The sequence below is a fragment of the Salarias fasciatus genome, chromosome 13 (assembly GCF_902148845.1).
Source record: "Salarias fasciatus chromosome 13, fSalaFa1.1, whole genome shotgun sequence".
Taxonomy (NCBI): domain Eukaryota; kingdom Metazoa; phylum Chordata; class Actinopteri; order Blenniiformes; family Blenniidae; genus Salarias; species Salarias fasciatus.
In genome coordinates, this window is record NC_043757.1 from 19997714 (window position 1) to 20018703 (window position 20990).

The 20990-nt window shown below is 44.2% G+C and overlaps 1 protein-coding gene across 3 annotated transcripts; it reads right to left on the minus strand.

Moving 5' to 3' along the window:
* Nucleotides 1–121: 121 nt before the first annotated feature.
* On the minus strand, nucleotides 122–20245 carry slka (STE20-like kinase a). Of its 3 annotated transcripts, none has more exons than XM_030106117.1 (19): nucleotides 19635–20245; nucleotides 16894–17058; nucleotides 14480–14528; nucleotides 13793–13942; nucleotides 12918–12990; nucleotides 12422–12616; nucleotides 12142–12223; nucleotides 11879–12010; nucleotides 10273–11466; nucleotides 10056–10186; nucleotides 9454–9577; nucleotides 8984–9163; nucleotides 6376–6447; nucleotides 5272–5401; nucleotides 4699–4823; nucleotides 4397–4591; nucleotides 4015–4140; nucleotides 2462–2575; nucleotides 122–2355 (listed from the first exon to the last, which is right to left on the minus strand). In XM_030106117.1, exons 1-19 carry the CDS (start codon nucleotides 19782–19784, stop codon nucleotides 2209–2211), a joined length of 3534 nt encoding a protein of 1177 aa, XP_029961977.1. In that variant the 5' UTR covers nucleotides 19785–20245; the 3' UTR covers nucleotides 122–2208. The 3 variants fall into 3 exon arrangements, with proteins under 3 accessions (XP_029961977.1, XP_029961976.1, XP_029961978.1); XM_030106116.1 differs by lacking the exon at nucleotides 6376–6447 and adding an exon at nucleotides 7530–7622; XM_030106118.1 differs by lacking the exon at nucleotides 6376–6447 and having other exon boundaries at nucleotides 19635–20244.
* Between the last annotated feature and the right edge of the window lie 745 nt (nucleotides 20246–20990).

Below are 20990 nucleotides of genomic sequence, written 5' to 3' on the forward strand. Positions count from 1 at the left end.
TTACGTGATTGAACTTATTGACACTTTATCAACATATATTTGAAAAAAAAAAACACAAGAGAAAAATAATAAATCTATTTTTCGATTTGTGCGTCTTGATGACTGAGTTTCACTCCAGGTGTCAAATAAACTGGATTTTTATTTACAAGAAAAAAAAAAAGTCCATTTATAAAGACACATTAAATACATTTGATCTTGACATCAAAAAAATGCATATATGAAGAATATTCATTGTGGTAGGATGACATCAAAATGCTGTAACTTATTAAAAAAAAATAATATCTGAAATCTGTGGATGGATTGGTGTAACTCACATGATACACTCTTCCACTGACCCAAAACAAATCCAGCATTCAGGACACAAACGCCAGTCATGGAGACGACAGCAAACAGATCATACAATGGTACGAAGTGGCAAAATACAGCTGGTCGTGAACCATCGATACCTTCCCTCTGGGATACAGCAGCAGGTCACGGACACCTCAAAGAACAAAAATACAAGACGAAGAGCATTTCTCTCTGCGCAGACAGATTTTGGGACAAATGGTGGGAAAGCTTTGACTTTCCAAAGGGGAAAACTGAAAGATGTCATCTAACAACGTGAGGCGCTTGATCAATATTGACCTTCAAGCACCGCTTTATCCATGTGTTAGAGTCAAACTGAATAACAACTCAAAGTCAAAATCTGAAACATAGAAGTGAGATTTTAGATTTCAAATTTTCAATAAATCTGCGAGGATGAAATGCTTTATTTATATTTAGGATTAAAGGTGAAACTTTTGATAAAATATTAAAATAAAACTAATTTTCAATTATCAAAAAAAAACATGTAAGATTTAGTACAGTTCAATTGTAGACAACTAAATGTTGCTACCCTACAGGCCAGAGAACCTACAGCAGCCACACGATTTGCCAAAAATCCAACAACAGCTAGCGTTTGCTCTTTTTCCTGTTCCATCCAGATTAAAGAAGCTTGTTAGAACAATAAAGAGAGCGATTATATCTCGTTTCAGAAAAGTCTACAATAAGGTTCAGCTGCTGGACACACAGTAGCACTATTTTTTTTATTTGGACTTCATTCTGGATGTTTGATTTGAATCCCCGACATGAGTCATCTTGATTCCGTCTTTACTCTAAATGCATTGAGAAAAACCCGATCTTCCTTGTATTTTGTCTATTTAACGTGTCCACTCCATACTCCATGTTAGCAGAGGCTTCATTCATACATTTACGACAGCGAGCAGAGCGAAGGCAGCGTCCGTGGATCAGAACTGTGTTTGAGGGGCAAAACGAGAAACAGGCGAAATGAACCAAACATGTCAGTCTGGAGTTCAAAACTGCATAATTCTTTCCATTTAGCTCATGTGGCAAAAAACAGTGCAAATTAACAGCCTTACATTCCTTAAGCATTCATAAGTTTACAGCAAACCGTTTGTTTTGTGACCAAACCACCAGCAGGTCAAGTGATTTATCTCACGTAACACAAAACCCCAGTAACAGATCACCCTGGTGTGAGTGTGAGTGTATGTGTGTGTGTGTGTGTGTGTGTGTGTGTGTGTGTGTGTGTGTGTGTGTGACCTAACCAGCACAAAAATTACAACATGTTGTTTGTTGAGCACTATCCGATTAAACTGTTATGTTTACAACTCCCTGACAGCCCCCACCACGGTGCTGTGTTCGACTTTTGACTCTGTGAATCTCCTCCCAGTGAGACTGAACCTCGGAGCTGAATTTACTCACCAGCTTGTGTGAAATGACTGAAACAATCTGTCAACATCTGGTGATTATGAGCAGAAATGACAAGCAGTTATTGAAGTGCAAAACGCTGCAGGGGGTTTTAGGAGGGGGGGGTGGGCACTGTATTTACTGCAAGCGCAGGAAAACACTTAAAGAGGGCCTAAATGCAGAGAAAGAAGGAAGAAATGAGGCACTGGAGATCATTGGGACTGTAGCAGGCTGCTTGATAAGCATGACTGACCTTCGCTACCGACTGCAGACTTTGAAAACATCTGAACATGCTCAGAAAAAAAAGTGCATATTGTCCATCGGTGTCCCGGCGAGCCGGGAGCGCTTCATCAGGTGAGGGAACGGTGTGTAGGCACGTCATGCTCACTAACGGTGGAGTCGAAGCAGCTGAAACATCTTTTCTTAAAATTTGAATTCGCGATCGGAGGCAGACTGTCCGGCGGCGCGGACGCACGCGCCGGGCTATGAGCCCGAGTTGTGCAGGTTTGGGATGGGGTAGAACTTGGACACCCGGCTCTGAGTGGTGGGGTTAAGGCATTCGGACTCCCCGCTCATCTTGAAGAAGACCTCCTGCTCCTGCAGCTTCCGTGTGAACTCCTCCTCCAGCGCCTGCAGGGGGCAGCAGAGCCAAACGGCTGAGTTAACCCAGTCCAAGTTTTAATCTGCAGGAGGGTCTGAGCAAAAACGAAGGAGAAATAAAAGCCTGAAATATCACCTTCTTCCTGGGTCTGAGCTTCTCTCTCCACTCCTTGATCTCTTGGCTGTGCTCCTCGTCCAGCTCCTTCAGCTTCTGGGTCTCGTGTTCGATCAGGAGGTGGCATTTCTCATTCTGGGAGGGAATAAACAAAAAAACCCCACAGCAGTCAGGATTAATCAGTCACTTCCACGGAAACAGGCTTCTCTATTGTCCTTTCACTAACATTTAACATCAGACTGATTCTCAGTGTGTGTGCGTGTGTGAGCGGCTGATGCTCACACACTTCACTCTGACGGAAGGGTTTACAAGAGCAATCCTATGCTGAGGACATGTTCTGCTTTCCTGGGTAGAAAACGAATAAAAGATCTTTGGGTCCAGTGAGAATTGCTCTAAAATGGAAACCTTTTGGTATTGTTATTTAGATATGTGTCGAAGGTTCCACATAAATCTTAAATCTATATGAACTTATTCCAAAAATCTGTTGAGTCAATTTAAAGTCAACACACATAATGAAACTAGTTAAAGATTTATAGAGTGCAGCATTAATTAAAAACAAAACAAATAATCGAAGAAGATGTCCTTATTTCGTTAATCATTAAATTGTTCTCCATTAAAAAAGCTGAGGGCAAAGCAAAAAAATGTAAACTTCACAGCTTCATGGTCAACCTGTTGATAATCAGACCTGGTTTCACCTGTGTTCAATAATTTCATAATTTCAGCCTCAACAAGACAAAAGTTTCAAACCACTGATTTAAGCTGAAAAGCATTGTTACTGCTCAAAAGTTTAACAGTGTTTCATCACTGTGTTTGGTTATCAGAAACCCTTCTCAAAAGTGGCGTGTCGACATCGGCAGGGCCCGACCGGATCAATAAGACGAGAATAAACCGAGCCTGTCACAGTTACATCACTTCTGTATGAAGAAGACGCCATGCAGCCCACCCAGTACCAACATGCTCCAGGACTCACTTTTCCTGTTTTATATAAAAAGTGACATACACAGGATATTATTACATTACATTATGAAGCTTTATCTCTAAGCTGCACTACAGAAATGTGATGTTATTTTCCTGGACTGTTTCGATATCTTAACTTCTTCAAAACCAAATCATTTCATCTTTGATGAGCAAATGTTTTTAAAAGAAAAATCTCATTGTGTAAATATGACGATATTCAATACAAAATAATATGTAAAACTGATGCTCTTGTTGAAATTAATGATGAATCCTTTCATTTCTGATCTGACATTCTTAAATATAGTTGTTTTTTTTATTTTTTCAAAATATGTCTGAGCTGGAGCTGAACCCAGTTAATTCTAAGTGAAGGCAGAAACACTGTGGAAAGGTCACCGGTCCCCCACAGGATGAGCACAGACAGTCTCACGCACTAACATTCACACATGGGTAATTTTAGAACCAACAATTAACTTCACATGCTCGTTTTTGGACAGTTGGAGGAAATGAGAAGACCTGAAGAAACCCAGAGAGAAAGAAAAAACTCCATACATTTACCAGAAATCCTGGATGTGAAGGCTTTGTATGCGTGTGCGTGCGTGCATGCGTGTGTGTGTTACCTGCAGCTGCTGCAGCTCCCTGATGTTGGAGTCGCACTGCAGCTGCAGATCTCTCATCTGGTTCTCGTGTTTCTGGTGCTGATGGAGTCTCTCGTTCTTCTGCCTCTTCTCTTCCTGCAGAGCGAACTGAAAAAGCACAGACGGAGCAGCTTTAACGGCGGCTCTTGTAAAACTCGGAATCCGACATCGAACACGGATTAAGAGAATGCAGATTTCCGTCCTGGAGGACGGCGGAGGGAGTGCCTCGTCTGGTCATCTGAGGTCCAGGCAGACTGGTGTTTGGTTTGGGCAGACTGTGGGTGTGGCTGTACGCCCTGCGTGACAGAGTGCTGCCAAAGCGGCGCGTTGAGTCGGTTCTCCTCGCGGGGCTTGTAGTGCGCACCTGTTTGATCCGCTCCCGCTCCTGATCCGGGGTGATGGCCGCCACGGCGGTGATGCGGAGGCTCTTCTTGAACATGGCCATGCGGGTCTTGGCGTCGCTGCGCTGAATCTTGGGCAAACGGACCCTCTCCTGAGTCTGTTTGTTCTTCAGCTCTTCGATCAAGCGCTGGTTGTAGCGGTGCATCTGCTCCATTTCCTAGAAGAAACACACACACACACACAGACAGACACATTTTACAGTCCAGCGGGGAGCTTTTAAATCTCCACGCTTTCTCTGGGGGAGATTTCCTCCTAAGCTCCTACTTTCTCGTGCCTCTTCAGCAGCTGGTGCCTCTGCATGAAGTACTGGTCTTTCAGCTGCTGCTTGAGCTGCTGGTGCTTCTCCTGCAGGTGGCGCTCCTCCAGCTCCCACATGGCCGCCTCCCGAGCTGCACACACAGACGTCGGACGAGACCAATTGTGACTTTGCGAACGTGTGCGTGCACGTTGGCCGGCGAAGCGTGTCACGATGTAAACAAAGCAGCGGGGCCGAGCAGGCCGAGACACGTCCGCTAACTCTCAGCTGTCTGCGCGTCACTGTCAGGTTCACACACTGGCTGAGCTGAGGGGGATGGGATCTGTCAGGCTGTTCGAGAAACAATGGCTGAGCTGAGCTGTTGGGGTTTTGGTTCGATTTAATACAAACTAAAGACAGATTCAGATAATACGCAGCATCTTAATGTCAATAGAATGTTTTTACAGCTGCGTGTTTGACACTCATGACCTTTATTGAGTTTCCTATCACACAGATGGCTACATTAAAAATAAACTAAAAGATTTCCCTTGAAAACGGATGATTGATAATAAACAGTGGAGCGAAAATGTTCTGCCTCCCACCTCTCATAAGCTGCTGCTTGTGGTTGAGACAGTCCCTCTCGATGGTGGTGATCTCCACTTTGTGCTGCTGGATGATTTTCTTCAGAGCGCCGTCCAGCTCCTGCTGCTGCTTCTGCAGGAACTCCTGCTCCTGAGGAGCCAGAGAGGAAGGGCAGGCAGTGAGGAAGAGCAGCGGCGAAGCCCGGGGATCACAGAGGGACAGCAGAGAGAGAGACACAACACGCTGGAACGTTAACATCACGAACGCACCACCGGCGGAAAAAAAACAAAACAAAAAATAAACTGCCTGGAATCTGTTATATAATCTAGAAATCCACTGCAAATTCATGACAGTACAGAGCACTAAAATGTCACATCATCAACCGAACTCAGCAGAGGAGACACTCAGAGATCATGGATGGCAACGATCCACAATGGAAGTGAAGAGAAAAGGGAAAGAAGTTAACAGTCCAAGTACAGATTCACGTTTTTATGCAAGACCACATCTACAAAGACGATTACATCATTGTGAGCCCAGCCCGCATTATGAAAACCATATAAAAGTTCTCAATTACCTATTCAGTTATCTTTTTCCACCTAGATGGTGGAAAATCACATTTCTTGGCTTCTACATAACTGTGATCAAGTGAAGCGGATCACATCTTAGAAAAAACAGTTTTACACTATTAAAAAAAAAAAAAAAAAAAAAAAAAAAATGGTTACAACATAATATCCAAACACATGAGAGTGTTTTTTCCAGACTGCCTGCGTTTGGACCTCAGCTCACAGGGACAGAATGGGATGAGCCACCGCACACCCCGGGCTCAGTCTAGTCTTATGCAAACAGTGTAGAGCAGGAGGGATGCCATGGAAAACACACAGACTTCATGTAGAGAACACTTGTGGAGGAGAGGAAGGTTTAGAAAAAAAAAAAAAAACACTGCACAAACACAGCGATGACAACACTCAAAACCAACATCGAGCCCTTCGCCGCCCATGCTTACATGTGTCACTCCAACACATTCTTACCATCCTGTCACTCAAACACACACACACAAGCACGCACGCACACACACACATCTAAGTATGGGCCGGAGGCGGAGAGGAGCGGGGTGGGGCACTTACATCCTGCATCTGAGCGTTGAAGAGAGCACATGAGGACAACTGAAAAGACTGTATCATAACCTGGGCCACTGCCTGCGGAGGAGAGCACACGGCGCACTCGCCCTGATCAGGCACAGACAGCACCACCTCTCACACAAACACCCGCACTCACACCGATTCTGTCCTCGGGCTGTGGGAGGGATGGGTTTCCCCGCTTTGGGGATGCTGCAGCTCAGTTCAAGTGACGTGTTAGGAAGAAGTCAATTAATGAGTTATCAAGACACTTCTCATTGCCTTGTCATGCTCTTAATTCCAGCTTTTCGCTCTAATCCAGGCTGTCAAAAAAAAAAAAAAAAAAAAAAAGCGCTGTTTGTTGCTTTTCATGCTTCTGGCTCTGGAGTGTTAACAGTAAGAGAAAGGAGAGGATGTAAAATGAAAGTAGGCCCGTTTTCACATGACTTGAATCTCATTTCAAGAGATCCATTCATCGATTCGCTGTTTGCTTCACGTTCTGGGGCAACTAATAAACTGCGGGGCTTGGTCGTCACCGCATGGTAGAAACTGCTTCGACACAGGAGCCATAACAATATAATACCAGGAAATATAAAGCACAGACGGCAAAGTGCAGAACTGCTCGACAGTGCTGATGAGGGGTGTGGTTCGCCTTTTAAAATGAAAACAAAAAAAAAGCCCTCACAAAGCAGGTACGATCCCAGGTTGGAGTCGTAAATAAAGAAAGCTGGATGGACTGGTGTATCAACCCTGCCATATTCAAATAAAACATTTGAACTGTTGACTGATGAAACCTTTCTGCCTCGCTGATCTAAAGGGCTCCAGTACTCCGGCAGCCTCCGGACGCGGCATGTTCCAGCTGCCTGCTCGACCCAACAAGCCTTATTTATAAAGGTCTTATTTGCTTTGGAAACTTCACAGGGAACAATAAAAATGTTGTCCAATTACGTTTGCTCTTATTGCTGTTGAATTTAAACACATGAAGTTAAGCTATTGAGAAACGAGGCGAACAATGGAGGGAAGTGCTACTCACTGAGTAAATATGAATATGTGAAACTGAATGAGACAATAGGGAGAGAAAGTTAAAAAAAAAAAAGGAGATATGGATAGAAAAAAGAATTTCTGAGTCTTTCACAGAGAAGAGGAGGAACGTGATGCTTTACCTCTACAGTCTTGTGGTGCGAAAGGTCCTCCTTTAAACGTTTCAAGAGATCTTTTCTCAAGTATTTGGGCGACTGTCCGATTCCCTGTTTGGCCTGAAGTGTTTGCGTTTAAAAAAAACAAAAACCTGTTGAAGTCGTACATTCCGAAAATATAAGAAAGTCGGCCGAGACCAGCGGGAGACATGCACGGCTTGATTTGAGAGGAGGGGATACGGCTTCAAGCCACCAACCGATTCAGAGTCGGCATGCTGAGGAGAGCTCCCACTGCCTGCGCTTCATGTTTGTTTTCAACAGACCCGAGCAGACTGTCAGAGCACCGCAGAGCTGTCACAAGACAGATTCACGTCGAAAACAGAGGATGTTAGTAAAAAAAAACAAAAAAACAAAAAAAACAGGTCGCCCTAAATTATTTTGCATTCAGTTAAATCCCAAAGCCACAATGATTATTTGGACTGTGTGAATTGGAAAAGCAGAGTAACTGAGTTGGAATGATTAGATTATGATCCTTTCACATCCCCCTTCACTGTATTTTCCACTGTGACTGTAAATTTACAAAAGTTTAAAACCGTATTCTCCAGTATTTCGCTTTTTTTTCTTGAATTCAACAAATGTTTAACACTCAACTCAGTTACTCTGATGGGAAAAGCTGGGATTATTTATTATTGCACCCAAATGAACCCAGCACCACTTGGAGAAAATCTTGTCACGTCGGCCATCTCAGGACCGAAACCCACACACTCACACAGAGACACGGTCAGGTCAACAGATTCAGTACATTTTCAGTAAACAACACAACACATAACACATTTTGGAATTGTGCATCTAAGCAAAGCTCCTCAAGCTTGGTGTCCTGCTAATAAAGCAGCCCAGAGAACAGCCTGGGACCAGCACATTAACCACCAAGGCATCACGCTGCAATAAAAAAAAAGGCGCATATTGCAAAACTGAAAGGACAAGCCCACCCAAAGCTCCCTGCAAAGCATCTGAAGGCTGCGAAACAGCTAGAAATGACAGGTAAACACTGAGCAAGAGTATTTAACAAGCCTCGGACAGAAGCATAAGATATTCTGCTTAACTTGGGAGCGAACCGTTAAACAGCTTCCTAAAAATAACAAATATTCTCAAGCAGCAAAATGGGAGGCGGCTAGAAGCCTTGAGGCGGATGAATAATGGATACAACAACATGGAGCAGGCGGCATCAAAGAGACAGACGCGGCCTGTCTGCTGCTATCATTTTGCACACATTCAGCATCGGGCAGAGCGGCAAAGCGAAAGCATTCCCACGGGATGAGCACGGCACAGCCGAGGGAGCCACCAGCTAATTGGCTAATCGCATGCACCGCTAAAGGGTTCCCTGATATCATATGCAGCTGCCTATGATCCCAAGTTATGAGCGAACCAGCGCCCCCAATCCCTGAAGCCACTCGGAAGCAGTCGTGCAGCGGCGCACGTACCTCTTTCTTCCGGTTCTTCAGCATGTTCTGGAACTTGGAGAGTTCCTTGTCCTGATCCCCCTTGATGCGTTTGGCTTCGTCTCGCAGTCTGCTGGTGTGATCCTGCTCCAGGCGCTCGATGGTCTGCTTCTGCTTCTTTTCAAGGTTCTCCACTTCCTGGTCATACTGACGCTTCTTAGCCTGCAGAGTGGAGTAAACGCTGGGTCAAGATCACCGACGGCAGCTTAAGCATATAAAGCTGGGTCCATATAGAGTTTTCCAGACTCAAATTAAAGTTTGCGGTTTGTGAGGAGTTCATCTCAGGACCGAACTGCTAAATGATCAGAGAATGTGGAGGCCTGGTGTCTGGATACACGCTTCACTAGGTTTACATCAGCTTTGAGATGAAGCAGCTTGTTTCAGTTGGCCACTAAAGAAAAAAAAAACAAAAACCACCACACGACTGTAGCATTATGAGTGAAATGACTCACAGTAGTTTCCTGTTCAAAGCGCCGGTAGATCTGCTCCCTCTGTTGCTGGAGCTTGTTGCTGAGCTGCTGCTGAGCCCTCTGCTCCTCTTTCTGAAGGAGGCGGAGCTCTCGCAGCTCCTGTCGTCTGAGGAAAACCACATCAATGGTGTCAGGACGCTACAGTATTTACTCACAAACAACTGCTATCTTCTTTTTCGATGTCTTCTCAAAAAAAAAAAAACCACGAAACAGTTTATTTCATAATGTGCAGGGAGTTATTCATTTGAATAATTAATGGTTAATTAATGGTTTATTCATATCTAACAGGATATCTCTGAGTGGTGTCTGTTCTCTATCGGGCTCTGTGTGACTGACACCAGGTTATGAACTCGACGGCGCTCGTATGAACAGTCGCAGTCGTGCGTCTCATGTCTTTAAAAGGCAACATGGGGGATGACGGTAACATAACGCGGCGTTCATCATGGGAGATAACCCATCTGGCATTTGCAAAAAGCTGTGGGAGTTGTGAAACGAACGAGAACTATTTAAAGGCAGACGTGTAAAATAGGCCACGTCCCAGATTCAGACAGACAATATGTCAAGCAATTTGGGCCCAGACGCACCTCAGGAACCTCATCTCTTCGTTCTTGGTGTCGTTATCTGTGACGATCTTTGATGTTGTCACGCTGACTTCCACGCCATCCACCATGAACTTCCGCGTCTTCTTCAGAGTTTTCTTCTGACGTTTCAAATCCTGCCAAAAAAACAAGAACGTTTTGGGGTTTCAAATGATCCATCAAAAGAGTGTTGATTTAACAAGTGGCGGATCAGTCGTTCTACCTGCAACGACACTGAGCCCCCTTCTTTGCTCTTGGAGAGGAAGCTGGAGATGGACAGATTGAGGTCGAGGCTGCTGCTATCTGCAGCAGAGCTGCTTCCAGAGTCAGAGTCCTTCTCCACTTCAGGTTTGATCACAGCGGGGCTTCCTTGCTCCACTTTTGTTTCGGAATCCGTTTCGCTCTCAGGAACAGACACAGCATCTTGGGAGGTAGCCTCATCTGCACAGGGTGCTTTTTCTTCATCTTCCTTGACAGAAGTGTCTTTAGGTGGGGCCACTTGATCTGAACCCACGGTGGCGTCTTTGGCTTCATCGGAGACTCCGTTCACGTGTTCAGCTGGTGCTCGTTCCTCCACTCCAGCCTCCCCTCTGGTCTGATCCTGCTGTTCTTCAGGAGCTTCATCCTTTGGTTTCTCTACTGGTTGAATTTCCGGGGCCTTGTCTTCCGCAACAACCTCAGCAGAGGGCTCCTCCACTCCTGACTTTGTGTCTGTGCCTTCGTTAATATTTGGTTGAACGTGTTCTGTGTCTCCATTCACCTCTGTGCCATTCGTCACGTCTTCTGCTCTGACCTCTGACCCTTCATGTTGTGGTGTGTCCACATCGGCCTCTTTGTTTTCTTCTTCTACTGGTGCCGCTTCTTCTGATGTGGATTCTGGTTTTTCTGGCACGACTTCCTGCGATTCTCTGGATTCTTCTGGCCCTGCTTGGTTCTCTTCCTCTTGTTTCTCCTCCTCTGCCTCCGCTTCCACCTCTGCTGCTGGGACAGGTTCATCTTCTGATTTCTTTTCTTCTGTATCTTTTACTTCCTCTTCTGCTTCCTGACCCTTTGCGGCAGGTTGTTGGGTTTGTGCTGTGTCTCCAGGCTCTTCGGGATGTGGCACTGCAGGCTCAATGGGAGGATGGTCGACTTGTTCCACTTCTGGTTTGGAATCCTTGTGGGACCCCGTCGGTCCGGAGGCCAGGTCTTCATTACTGGCGTCAGACACTTCGTTGAGTTTCTCCTCCTCTGTCTTGTCTACTTCACTCGTTCCGAGTCCTTCATCAGAGAGCTTATCGCTGGTGCGGTCGTCGGCGGGCTCGGCCTCCGTCTTCTCTGTAACAGACTCCAGGGTGGAGGGCGTCGGCGGGACTTTATCGTCCTCTGAACTGGCCACGCTGGTGTCTGACGGCGCTCGCTTGTGCCCAGGACCCGCCTGATCCAACAGAGAGAGAGAGAGAGAGAGGGAGAGAGAGAGGGAAAAATGAGCAACAACTAATTACTGCCATGCTATGCATGAGAATATTAATGACTGTTTTCTTATGTAAGTAAACAAGAGCTAACACCTTTGGATTGTCTGCCTCCTCGAACAAGCAATGTTGTGCAGACTTACATAACAGATGTGTGAAGAAATGCATCCAAAGGAATTATGAACTCTTGAGATATTACATTTATAAAAATGAAACTATGAACCTGCAACTTTCAAACATTTTGTCTATACAGTAAACAACTTCTTCTTTTACAATTGGAAATGCATGCATCCCAGCAGAGCAATTCCGAGGGCTCTTGAATGAAGCAATAAACGTAAGTACTTGTTATGCGCATAAAACCATCAAAAGAAGACGTACGTGAGGCGCGTCTGTGTCGTCTTCCTCTTCCTCCTCTTTGCTGTCCTCGAGCTCTTCTGTGACTTCGGCCTTGGCCTCGGCGATCAGTTCTCTGAGAGGTCTACTGTCAGTGACACTGGTGACAAAGGGATGCTGCATGGGAACAAAACGGATCAATGAGATAAACAGTTATTTTCCAAGTAATATTTCAACTGAATGTTTCAGTTACTGTATGATATTGTAGTCTGTCGTCAGTAGCGGCTGAAGGAAGGCGGCCCGCTCACCTGCAGAAGTTGTACAGAGCTCCATCTGTGGTCCACGTTCTTATCCAGCGCCTTCCGCAGAAAGTCACTGAATTCTGGTGACCTGTTGAGAACGAGAGCCGTCAAGTCTGTGAGTGACCACTTCTAATCCGCGCTTTGTGAAATGAAACCAGCCTCCTGTGGCTACACAGTGTTAACAATTCATTATGCTGCCACACATTCAACACTCAGCAGATCCTCATTTCTATTCCGGAAACATTCCGGTGGCGGCTCTCCAGATATCGCCGGCGCGCCATCTCACCAGCGAGAGGGGTGCATGAGGGTGGGCGGCTCGGACTTGGCTATTTTCAGCAGCACCCTCATGGGATTCATCTCGTGGTTGGGCGGTTCGATCTGCGCCAGCTCGATGAGGGTCACGCCGAGGGACCAGATGTCGGCCTTGTAGTCGTACGGACGGTCTTTGGACGTCTCGCACATCACCACCTCTGGGGCCATCCTGGAAAAACGAAACGGCGACTTGTGAGCGGCGAGCGAACGGGTGCGTTCAAGATGGCTTTCTAACCTTTAAAAGTTTTCAATTTACAATGAAGAAAATCCTATTATAGTCCAGTTGGGATTTAAAGCCGAGGTCGTGGAGCATTCACACACATTAAAACTGATAAATGACAATTTCCGTTCGAGCACATTCAAAGGCGCTTTTGTGACGCGGCAGAGATAAATGACCGGCCTCACGGAGAGACAGATTATCAGGAGAAAAGGGGGTGAATGCCCCGTTGTGTTGAGGCAGGATGACTCACCAGTACGGGGTGCCGATGAAAGAGTCTCTTCTCTGTAACGTCTTGGTATTTTTAGCAGACACACCAAAGTCGGCTGGAATTAGAAATAAGAAAAGGATTTTTATTTTTTTTTTTAATTAAATAAATCAAGTTACACTGTACAGCTAGTCAAACAGCACATTTCTATCAGAGTGAAAAAGTAGCAGCAACTTGAAGATTTTAAATATAACCCCTGAAAGCATGAAGAAATATCTAAATATCCATTTTTAGAGCTGCTCCCAGCATCTCTCGTCATCCGCTGCAGCTCTGCTTCAGCCATTTCCACCAGTTTTCTTTCTCTCCCTACCTCCACTCACAGGATCCACATGTTAGAGGGGAAACAGTTCCATCATTAAGTCCTCAGCGGCTGGCTGGATGATTACTGTTTGCCTGCCTCTGTCATGACCCTCTGCAGCCTACAGAACATGAATCATCGGGGAGCCTGTGGCGATGGATGCTAAGCGGCAGCATTTAGACTTTTACTTCTCCAACATTACGTAACCGTTTCGATGTACCCCCGACTCTGGCACACAAGTGGTGAAAAATAGACCGTATCCAGCTCTTTCGCTTCACGGTGAGATGGACCTTGGTTTGGACTTGACTAATAGCACCAAACATCATAGTTTTGTCTTATTAACATAGTACTGGTATTTCGTTCATTAAATTTGCGAAAGTAGAATCAAATAAAAACTAACAATACATTTTGTTCCCTTGCAAAACACTGAGATATGCTGAACTCTAACCCTGCTAGATATGTACTGTATCACTTCATTCATTCCACAGTACTGCCGATTGATAGTCGGGGATTACTTACTCCACAGAAAATCATCTCTCGAGAAAAAGATGCAGATATTTACCGAGTTTCACGTCTCCCTCCAGTGACAGGAGAATATTTCCGGCTTTCAAGTCTCTGTGGATGACCTTGCTCTCGTGGAGGTAAATCAACGCCTCCAAAGTCTGTTTGCAAACCACTCGGATCTGGGGCTCGGTCAGGGGTCGCTCCAGCTCTGTGAAGAAACATACAAGCTGTCGTTTATTTTGATTTTTTTACTATGAACACGTCATCACAGACACAAACTGGGCCATGTGTGATACTCTGATGGTATCTAATAGCAACAGGAGCACAGAACTCCACCCATACGTTGGTAAACATGTATAACTGGACACATCAAGGTGAGTCACAACACAAAGAGGCATCAAGATTAAACAGCAGACTGAAATAGCTGCTATCCTTTTTGTTTTGCTACTTCAAATGCCAATAATAAAAAAAAAAAAAATGAGTGGAGAGGCGTTTCTTGATGCTTCAAAACACGACAGAAAACTGTGTGTGCTGGAAGTGGAGTATCCAGTCCCTGAAATCTGAGCTTCAATAATTACACAGTTGGAATGGCCTCTTTAACTGGGGAGAGGGGGGAAAAAAAATCCCACAGTGGAGGCTCCTGGATGGAATAAAAAGAGCTGGCACTCTGAGATGGAGCAAAGAAAGTGCTCCAGAACTTCAGAGTGTTTTTTTTCCTGTTTCCTTCGCTGAATGAGGGACTTACCCAGCATGATGGCATCGACTGCACCACCCGCACAGAACTCGATGAGGATCTGCAATGGTAAAACGACATGTGGAAAAATAATGCAATAAAGCCCCGCTTCGACTGCTCTAACATGCACAGAGTTTACTTGACAAAGGACCTGTGTTTCCCTGAGTGAATTGAAAAAACAAATCTTCATTGGAAAGACACGAGAATCCACATTCTGTGTAATTGATTACGCTGGGGATGCGTTCCAAGAAGCCGATCAATCAGGCAGCTGAACCGGCAACGCTGAGCGTCTTCTGCAGACGCAGCTTCTGTTTCCCATTTCAGGAAAACCACCAAGATCGAGTCCATGTTGGAGTGAGGCGGCAGCGCTGGGAGAAAACAGGCTGCGACCGGATTGTTGGGATGGTTAGAGCAATTTCTGCTTTAATGGCGATAACCTCGTTTTCTATACACGGTGCAGTTTCGTGCGACTGTATGTCTACATGTGACTCACGCCCAGGATGTTTCACCACATATTCTGCTGAAACGCCATTTCCTCAACTCCTCTTTGCAGTTTTTTAATTTCTTAATTGCAGCCTGGTGTTGCAGAACTAGACTCATCAGATTAGGAACTGCTTACAGGTTGTGTGGTATTAGTGCAACTTTCCTCTCATCTTCAATTTGATATTTAACATTGAAGCAGTTTAAAAAACACACATTTGTCAACTGTACACATGCATGTTGCAAGGTCAGCCTCTCTTTGCACTATGGGTAACACATTTTGTCATGAAACTGCAACATGTCATCAGAACCTGCTAGAGGTCCGTTTACACCTCAACATGAGTATAAAGGCACAGCAGAACCAGTTTAATATGCTTGGAAAAGCGAAAGACTTCTTAACATTATCCTAAATCGTCTTTAATTGTTGTTTAATCTTACTAAATCTTACCCATTATAGAGCACAAACAGTTGACCCCAAAAAACAATTTATCCAGAAACTCAAGAACTGCAAGATATACTGCGGAATTATCATCATCGCAATATCAACATTTGCAGCATACATATCTCAAAAGACTTGTTCTGCCTGTCACCATATCAGATAGAGCCTGATCGCACCGATCATATTTCACTTCAATATTTCAATATTACCGGAACTTCACAGAATCCAAAGCAGCAAAATCAAGACAACTAAAAAAACTCAAAACATGAACTGGACAACTCCTAAAACATAAAATACTATTAAACAAAGACTATTAAGCACAGCTGTTAGCTCATGTCACGGTTTATCCGATATTGATATCGTGCAGGACTACTCAAATGTTTACAAACTGCAGACTATAAATCCGCTGAACAATCCACTGAGAGCTAAAGCTCCAGATTTGAGGGTCTGATCCCACATGCAGCAGCGTGGCAGTGATTTTTTTGTTTGAACTGGGTGATAATGACAGGACTATGGATTTACTAGAAGATCTGAGGTCAGAGTGCATTACATGAACTGATCACTGTTCTCTAATGCAGTTATTGAGATGAAAGGCTAGATGACCTCCGACCTCACTTGTAAGAGAAGAGGTAATGTACCAAACCAGGATGTCCATATTGGCTGCGTTCGCACCTTATCTGGTGGTTGAGGGTATCAGTTGATACACAGAAATCAATCACAGCTATGATAAAGCTCCACCCACTATTCAAGGCCTCAAACAAAGGGAAGACACGAAGTGGATGTTCCTGTTCTGCATACACATGTATCACGCCATGGGAGCCTCACACAAAAAGTTGCACATCAAAAGCAGCTCAAAAAAAAAACAAGCACACAAACAGACCCCCTCTCTGTGGGTGACAAAGTTTCCTTTGTGGGTGGGAAAAAAAAAAAAAATCATATTACACATTAACCAAACACCCAGCACATGCAGACTGGTGAGCGTTGTACATTCATCAGGCGGCTTAAGGACGGGGGCCGGGGGGACGACCTGCATGCGGCTCTGAATTATTCACGGCACTTTCTCCAGCCACCAAAACCACTCCATTATCTTCCCATGGTTGTGGCCGGTCCACAAGGGACGGTCACATGACACCACCTGCCCGGACCTAATTGCTTTGGGGCCTCTTTGCTGCACACAGAATGAGATCTACTGACCATGTATCACTCTCGGCTCGCGATAGGACAGCAGACCGAGGACTACATTCAGAAAGATTTTATTATAAGAGACCATATTGACTTTTCACTTATAAATGAATGACATGGAGGCCAAAGAGTTTTTAGCATTCAACGTAATCATGTCTGATGTGTGTACTTTTCGTAATGTGTACGTTTATCTGGCGCGCTGCATGAATGATGTAACCGTTTAAGTCGTGGCTTCCCATGAATTTGTGTGTTTTCAAGCGTGGCTGGTTCACTGCCTCTCTGTCTCCTTGGCTTCAAATCAATAGTAACACATGAGCTCGCTTACCCAAAGTTTGCCCTCGAAATAAAAGGCGTCCAGCAGTTTGACAATGTGATGGTGGTTGCAGGAGGCCAGGATGTCGATCTCCACCATGTAATCCTCCAGCTCGTCCTCGGTCTTTGTGTCGATGACCTTTGCAGCAGCCAGGGTGCCATTCTGTTTATTCTGGGCCTGAAAGACAAGTTGGCACAAAAAGGTCAACTCTGGAGAATATTCTGGCAACACTTCAAAAAAGAACATGGGGATACACTCATATCAGAAGAGTGTGATCGGTGATGGTTTACTGTTGTTAGAAGGCATCCATCACTTCTAACAACTCCAGCAGGAGAGATTGGATGCATTAAAATAGACACATTATTCTTACTTCTTCCACTTACAGTCTGATCACAAGCTGAGGTATCTGTGAAGAGTTTTACTTTCCACCCTTCTTCTTTAAGTCTGCTTTACAAAAGCTGATCATGCAACTCTTGCACACCTCTTCCTGCTCTCGCCTATCTGCTTTCCTTCCTTTCATTCTCTACGCCTACTGATGGGCTGAAAATGAAGAGAGAGATTAAGCCAAATGAATTTATGAATTAATCAGTTTCTGAAATTGCTTTCTATATTTGTAACTGGCCTCAAACTTCCCTATTCATTGATTAGACTGTTCTGGAGAGACTAGCAGACAAAAAAAAAAAAAAAAAAACATCACCACAGAGAATGTGAGGCAAGTAGCTGGGAAGTTATTTTAAGTCTAATGTTTATGGATACAGACACAATCTTGGGGAGTTAGGGAAAAAGAGAAGGGAGGGCGTGTTAACTACCGTACGAATGTGTCAGATCCTATATTTACACACTTCTGGCCTGACATGTTCCTCGTCTCTTTCCCTTTGTGTGGGTCGACATCTGTCTGGCAGAGGCCATCACTAATACATATGTAGATTCAATATTAACTTCACACCGGAGAGCTGTCCGTCACCGAGGATTTCAAGGGGAGCTTGTGGCCTTCGGTCATGACATTTAATTCCTCTTGAATGCTACATACTGAGCTTTGGGGACTGAGCTTTGGGGTCCGCACACTTTTGACTGATACGTCGGATGGGAGGATGGAAACCGGGGTGTTTTGTATTCTGGGGATGACGGGCTGAGGTAAAATTAACAATATTTCAGTATGAATAAATACTGACGTACGCTTGTAGAGGGCTTTCACTTCAGCACAATCATGTGAGATGACTCACTGTGCAAGCAGAATTATGTAAGCCATTCCTATTAGCCACCGTGTCCATGACACACCTCTTCACTAATTAAAAACTACAACAAAACCTGCATGGCATGCGGGGAGGATTCCTCATTTTAAAAACAGCTGATTCACAAATTAATGAATCAGCTTTCCCACCCCACCCCGTCTTTACACAACTGCTGGTTTTCATAGTAAGCCTTGACTATAATGTGACCAGAAGGACAGAAACACATCCCCGCCCCTCCATGTGTGGGAACAGAGACTCACAGCACTGCCAGGTGTATTTATGTCTACTTTAAGACTTCGGTCTGGAAAACAAAGGCACCCATGTGCTTCTGGCCTTCGTCACAGCTAACCTAACGCTAACAAGACCAGGGAACAAGTGAAGGCAAATCAAGATTTATGGGCCATTAGCTGCATTATTCGATCACAAGAGTTCCAGGAAGGAAGTGGCACACACAGAGAAAGCTGTTTAACGGGGATTACAGAAAATAGTGCTTTGTGTGGACCTCCATGGAGGCCCATTTCCAGTTCACCCTTAAAAGTTGTTTTCACATTGTGGAACATTCCTCAGCAATTTCCCTTGAAAACCAATTAAAACAGTTTGCATTCCAATTACATTTGAAATTTTTAACAATCCCACACATGCAAAGAGTTTAATAGATGTTTGCATGGTGCTATATAAACAAATTTGCATTGCATTCAGACATAAAGTTAACCTGGTAAAGTAATGTGCCATGTAGCGTAACCAAGCAATGCAAATAACAGCATTAAATACTGAAACCAGCTTGTTTCTGTTTCTTACAGACTGGAAAAGGTCATATGTTACGGTTTCAGTTGATTTCAACCCCACTTTTTGTCAGTAAATTCTCATTTGTTATTGTTTGATGGAAGCAATGTCTGTAAGAGGAGCCCATGTAAACAATGCTGCTGAATTTATGGCCCTGTTAGGAAATCTATTAATCAATATAAAGAAAGGAAGGGAAGGAAAGGCATTTTATTAGGAGGTATTCTTATTACATTGGAGCTGAGGGCATTGTGTGCATGTGCTAGTGAAACAACAGGACAAATCACATAAAACTGACAACCACACACCTGATCAGCTCAAAAAAAAAAAGAAAAAAAAAGAAGAAGCTAAAGCTGAGCTTTACTGACCTGATCTCAGGCAGACAATGCAGTTTGACATGTGTGAGGCCATGTTTATTCCCTGAAAGGGAACCACACCTTTAGCAGTTTTTTTCTTTTTTTTTTAACCCAGGCAATGACACGACAAAGTCAGATTTCCTGTAACAGAGTGCAGATTAAATCTCCAAAATGACAAGAGGCCCTGCCACACTTTTACTGGAGGTATTGGTATGGAGGTGACAGCTTGAGCAGAAATGGACGAGAATCGAAATGAAAATTGGGGAATTGGTGAGGTTCTGGTCTGAATTTAAAGGTCGTTATATCCTAAGTCACCTTATGGAAGATAACAGCAGATTGTTTGAAGGGCAGTGACAGAAAAGGCTCAGATGTCACATTAACTTACCTTGTACACTTTCCCAAAAGCTCCATCTCCCAGCTCCCCGATAATCTCCCAAATTTCCTCCGGATTGACATCTCTGTGCACATGCTCATACTGCTTCTTCTTCTTGTCAGGCCCCAACTTGAAGATCTTCCTAAAATTGAAGAAAGACATCGTTTCCCCTCTCCGATGAGGAGTAGCGCTGCCGGGGTGGATGCGGGCTTCTTTTCGGTTATTTCCGCCTTCGACAATGTAGCGGTTCCTCCCGACGCGGAGCTCCGGCGGCTACCGAAATAACGAAGGCATGCAGGCGGTAAATGAAGGCGGACGGGCCGGTGCTGTGGCCATTCAGCCGCGATAATGTCAATTATAACTTCCCTCGACGGCGCTGATCCACAATCACATCGCAGCTAGCTGCCTTCACGGGCAGGAGGAGGGAGGTAGAGTTTTAGAGCCCGCTGTTTTATCTTTCCACACTATCGAGCTGGAAGTAAACCGCGAGTATCCTCCAGATCATCACGTTCAGAAGGACATTTTCACTGCTTTCACGATACCGAGGAGAAAAATAAATGGCCAGGAAACGGTTCTCATGCCTCGGTCGGCTGACCACACAGAAGTTAACGGACTAGCATCAAGCTAGTTAGCATAGAGGAGTGCACACTTCCGGTGAGACCCTTCAACATAAAACACAACACTCCCTACTTTATTAACAAAAACAATTCAATTTTTTTACCTCAATAACCCCACGTATATGCTCGATTCATTGATTATTGTCATTGTTTTATGAATCACATTTATTTAACTTTAAGATTCCCAAATACATAAAATTAGAAAACTGCAGTGTTAAAACGCATCAAATGTATATTTATTTATTTATTTATTTATTTATTTACAAGCAGCCAACATCCTTATCTGTTGAATCATTTTCATTCAATTATTTTTTAATCATTTTATGTTTAGTCACCTTTATGACAATAGAAATGTGGGTCCAGGGACCTGTTGGATAAATACCCCCATCCCCCATCTGCATCAAGACAGAATAAATATGTTAACATAACACAACACAACACAACACAACACAACACAACACAACACAACACAACACAACCAGTATTGGGCAAGTTACTTTAAAAAAGTAATTAATTACAGTTACCACTTCATGTTAAAGAATTTGGGTCCCCTCTTCATGGAACTTTAAGATGCATGCTCAATTATCTATTATAGATCTGAATATATGATTAATTTAAAGAAATAAATGGACAATTGACTGAATAATTTAGAGCAATGTAGCATTTCCTATTTGTAATATATTCTAAGGTTGCAGTGTGATGAGACTAGACACCAATCAATTGGATTTACAAAGAACAATAAAACAAAACA

Bases quoted from the DNA above. Each gene is read 5' to 3' on its own strand.
- slka (XM_030106116.1), bottom strand. From the start codon at position 19,784: ATGTCTTTCTTCAATTTTAGGAAGATCTTCAAGTTGGGGCCTGACAAG. The intron at 13,943-14,479 runs GTAAGTCCCTCA...GTTTCTTCACAG, and splicing joins AGTCGATGCCATCATGCTGG to AGCTGGAGCGACCCCTGACC. The intron at 2,356-2,461 runs GTGATATTTCAG...TGCCCCCTGCAG, and splicing joins AGCTCAGACCCAGGAAGAAG to GCGCTGGAGGAGGAGTTCAC.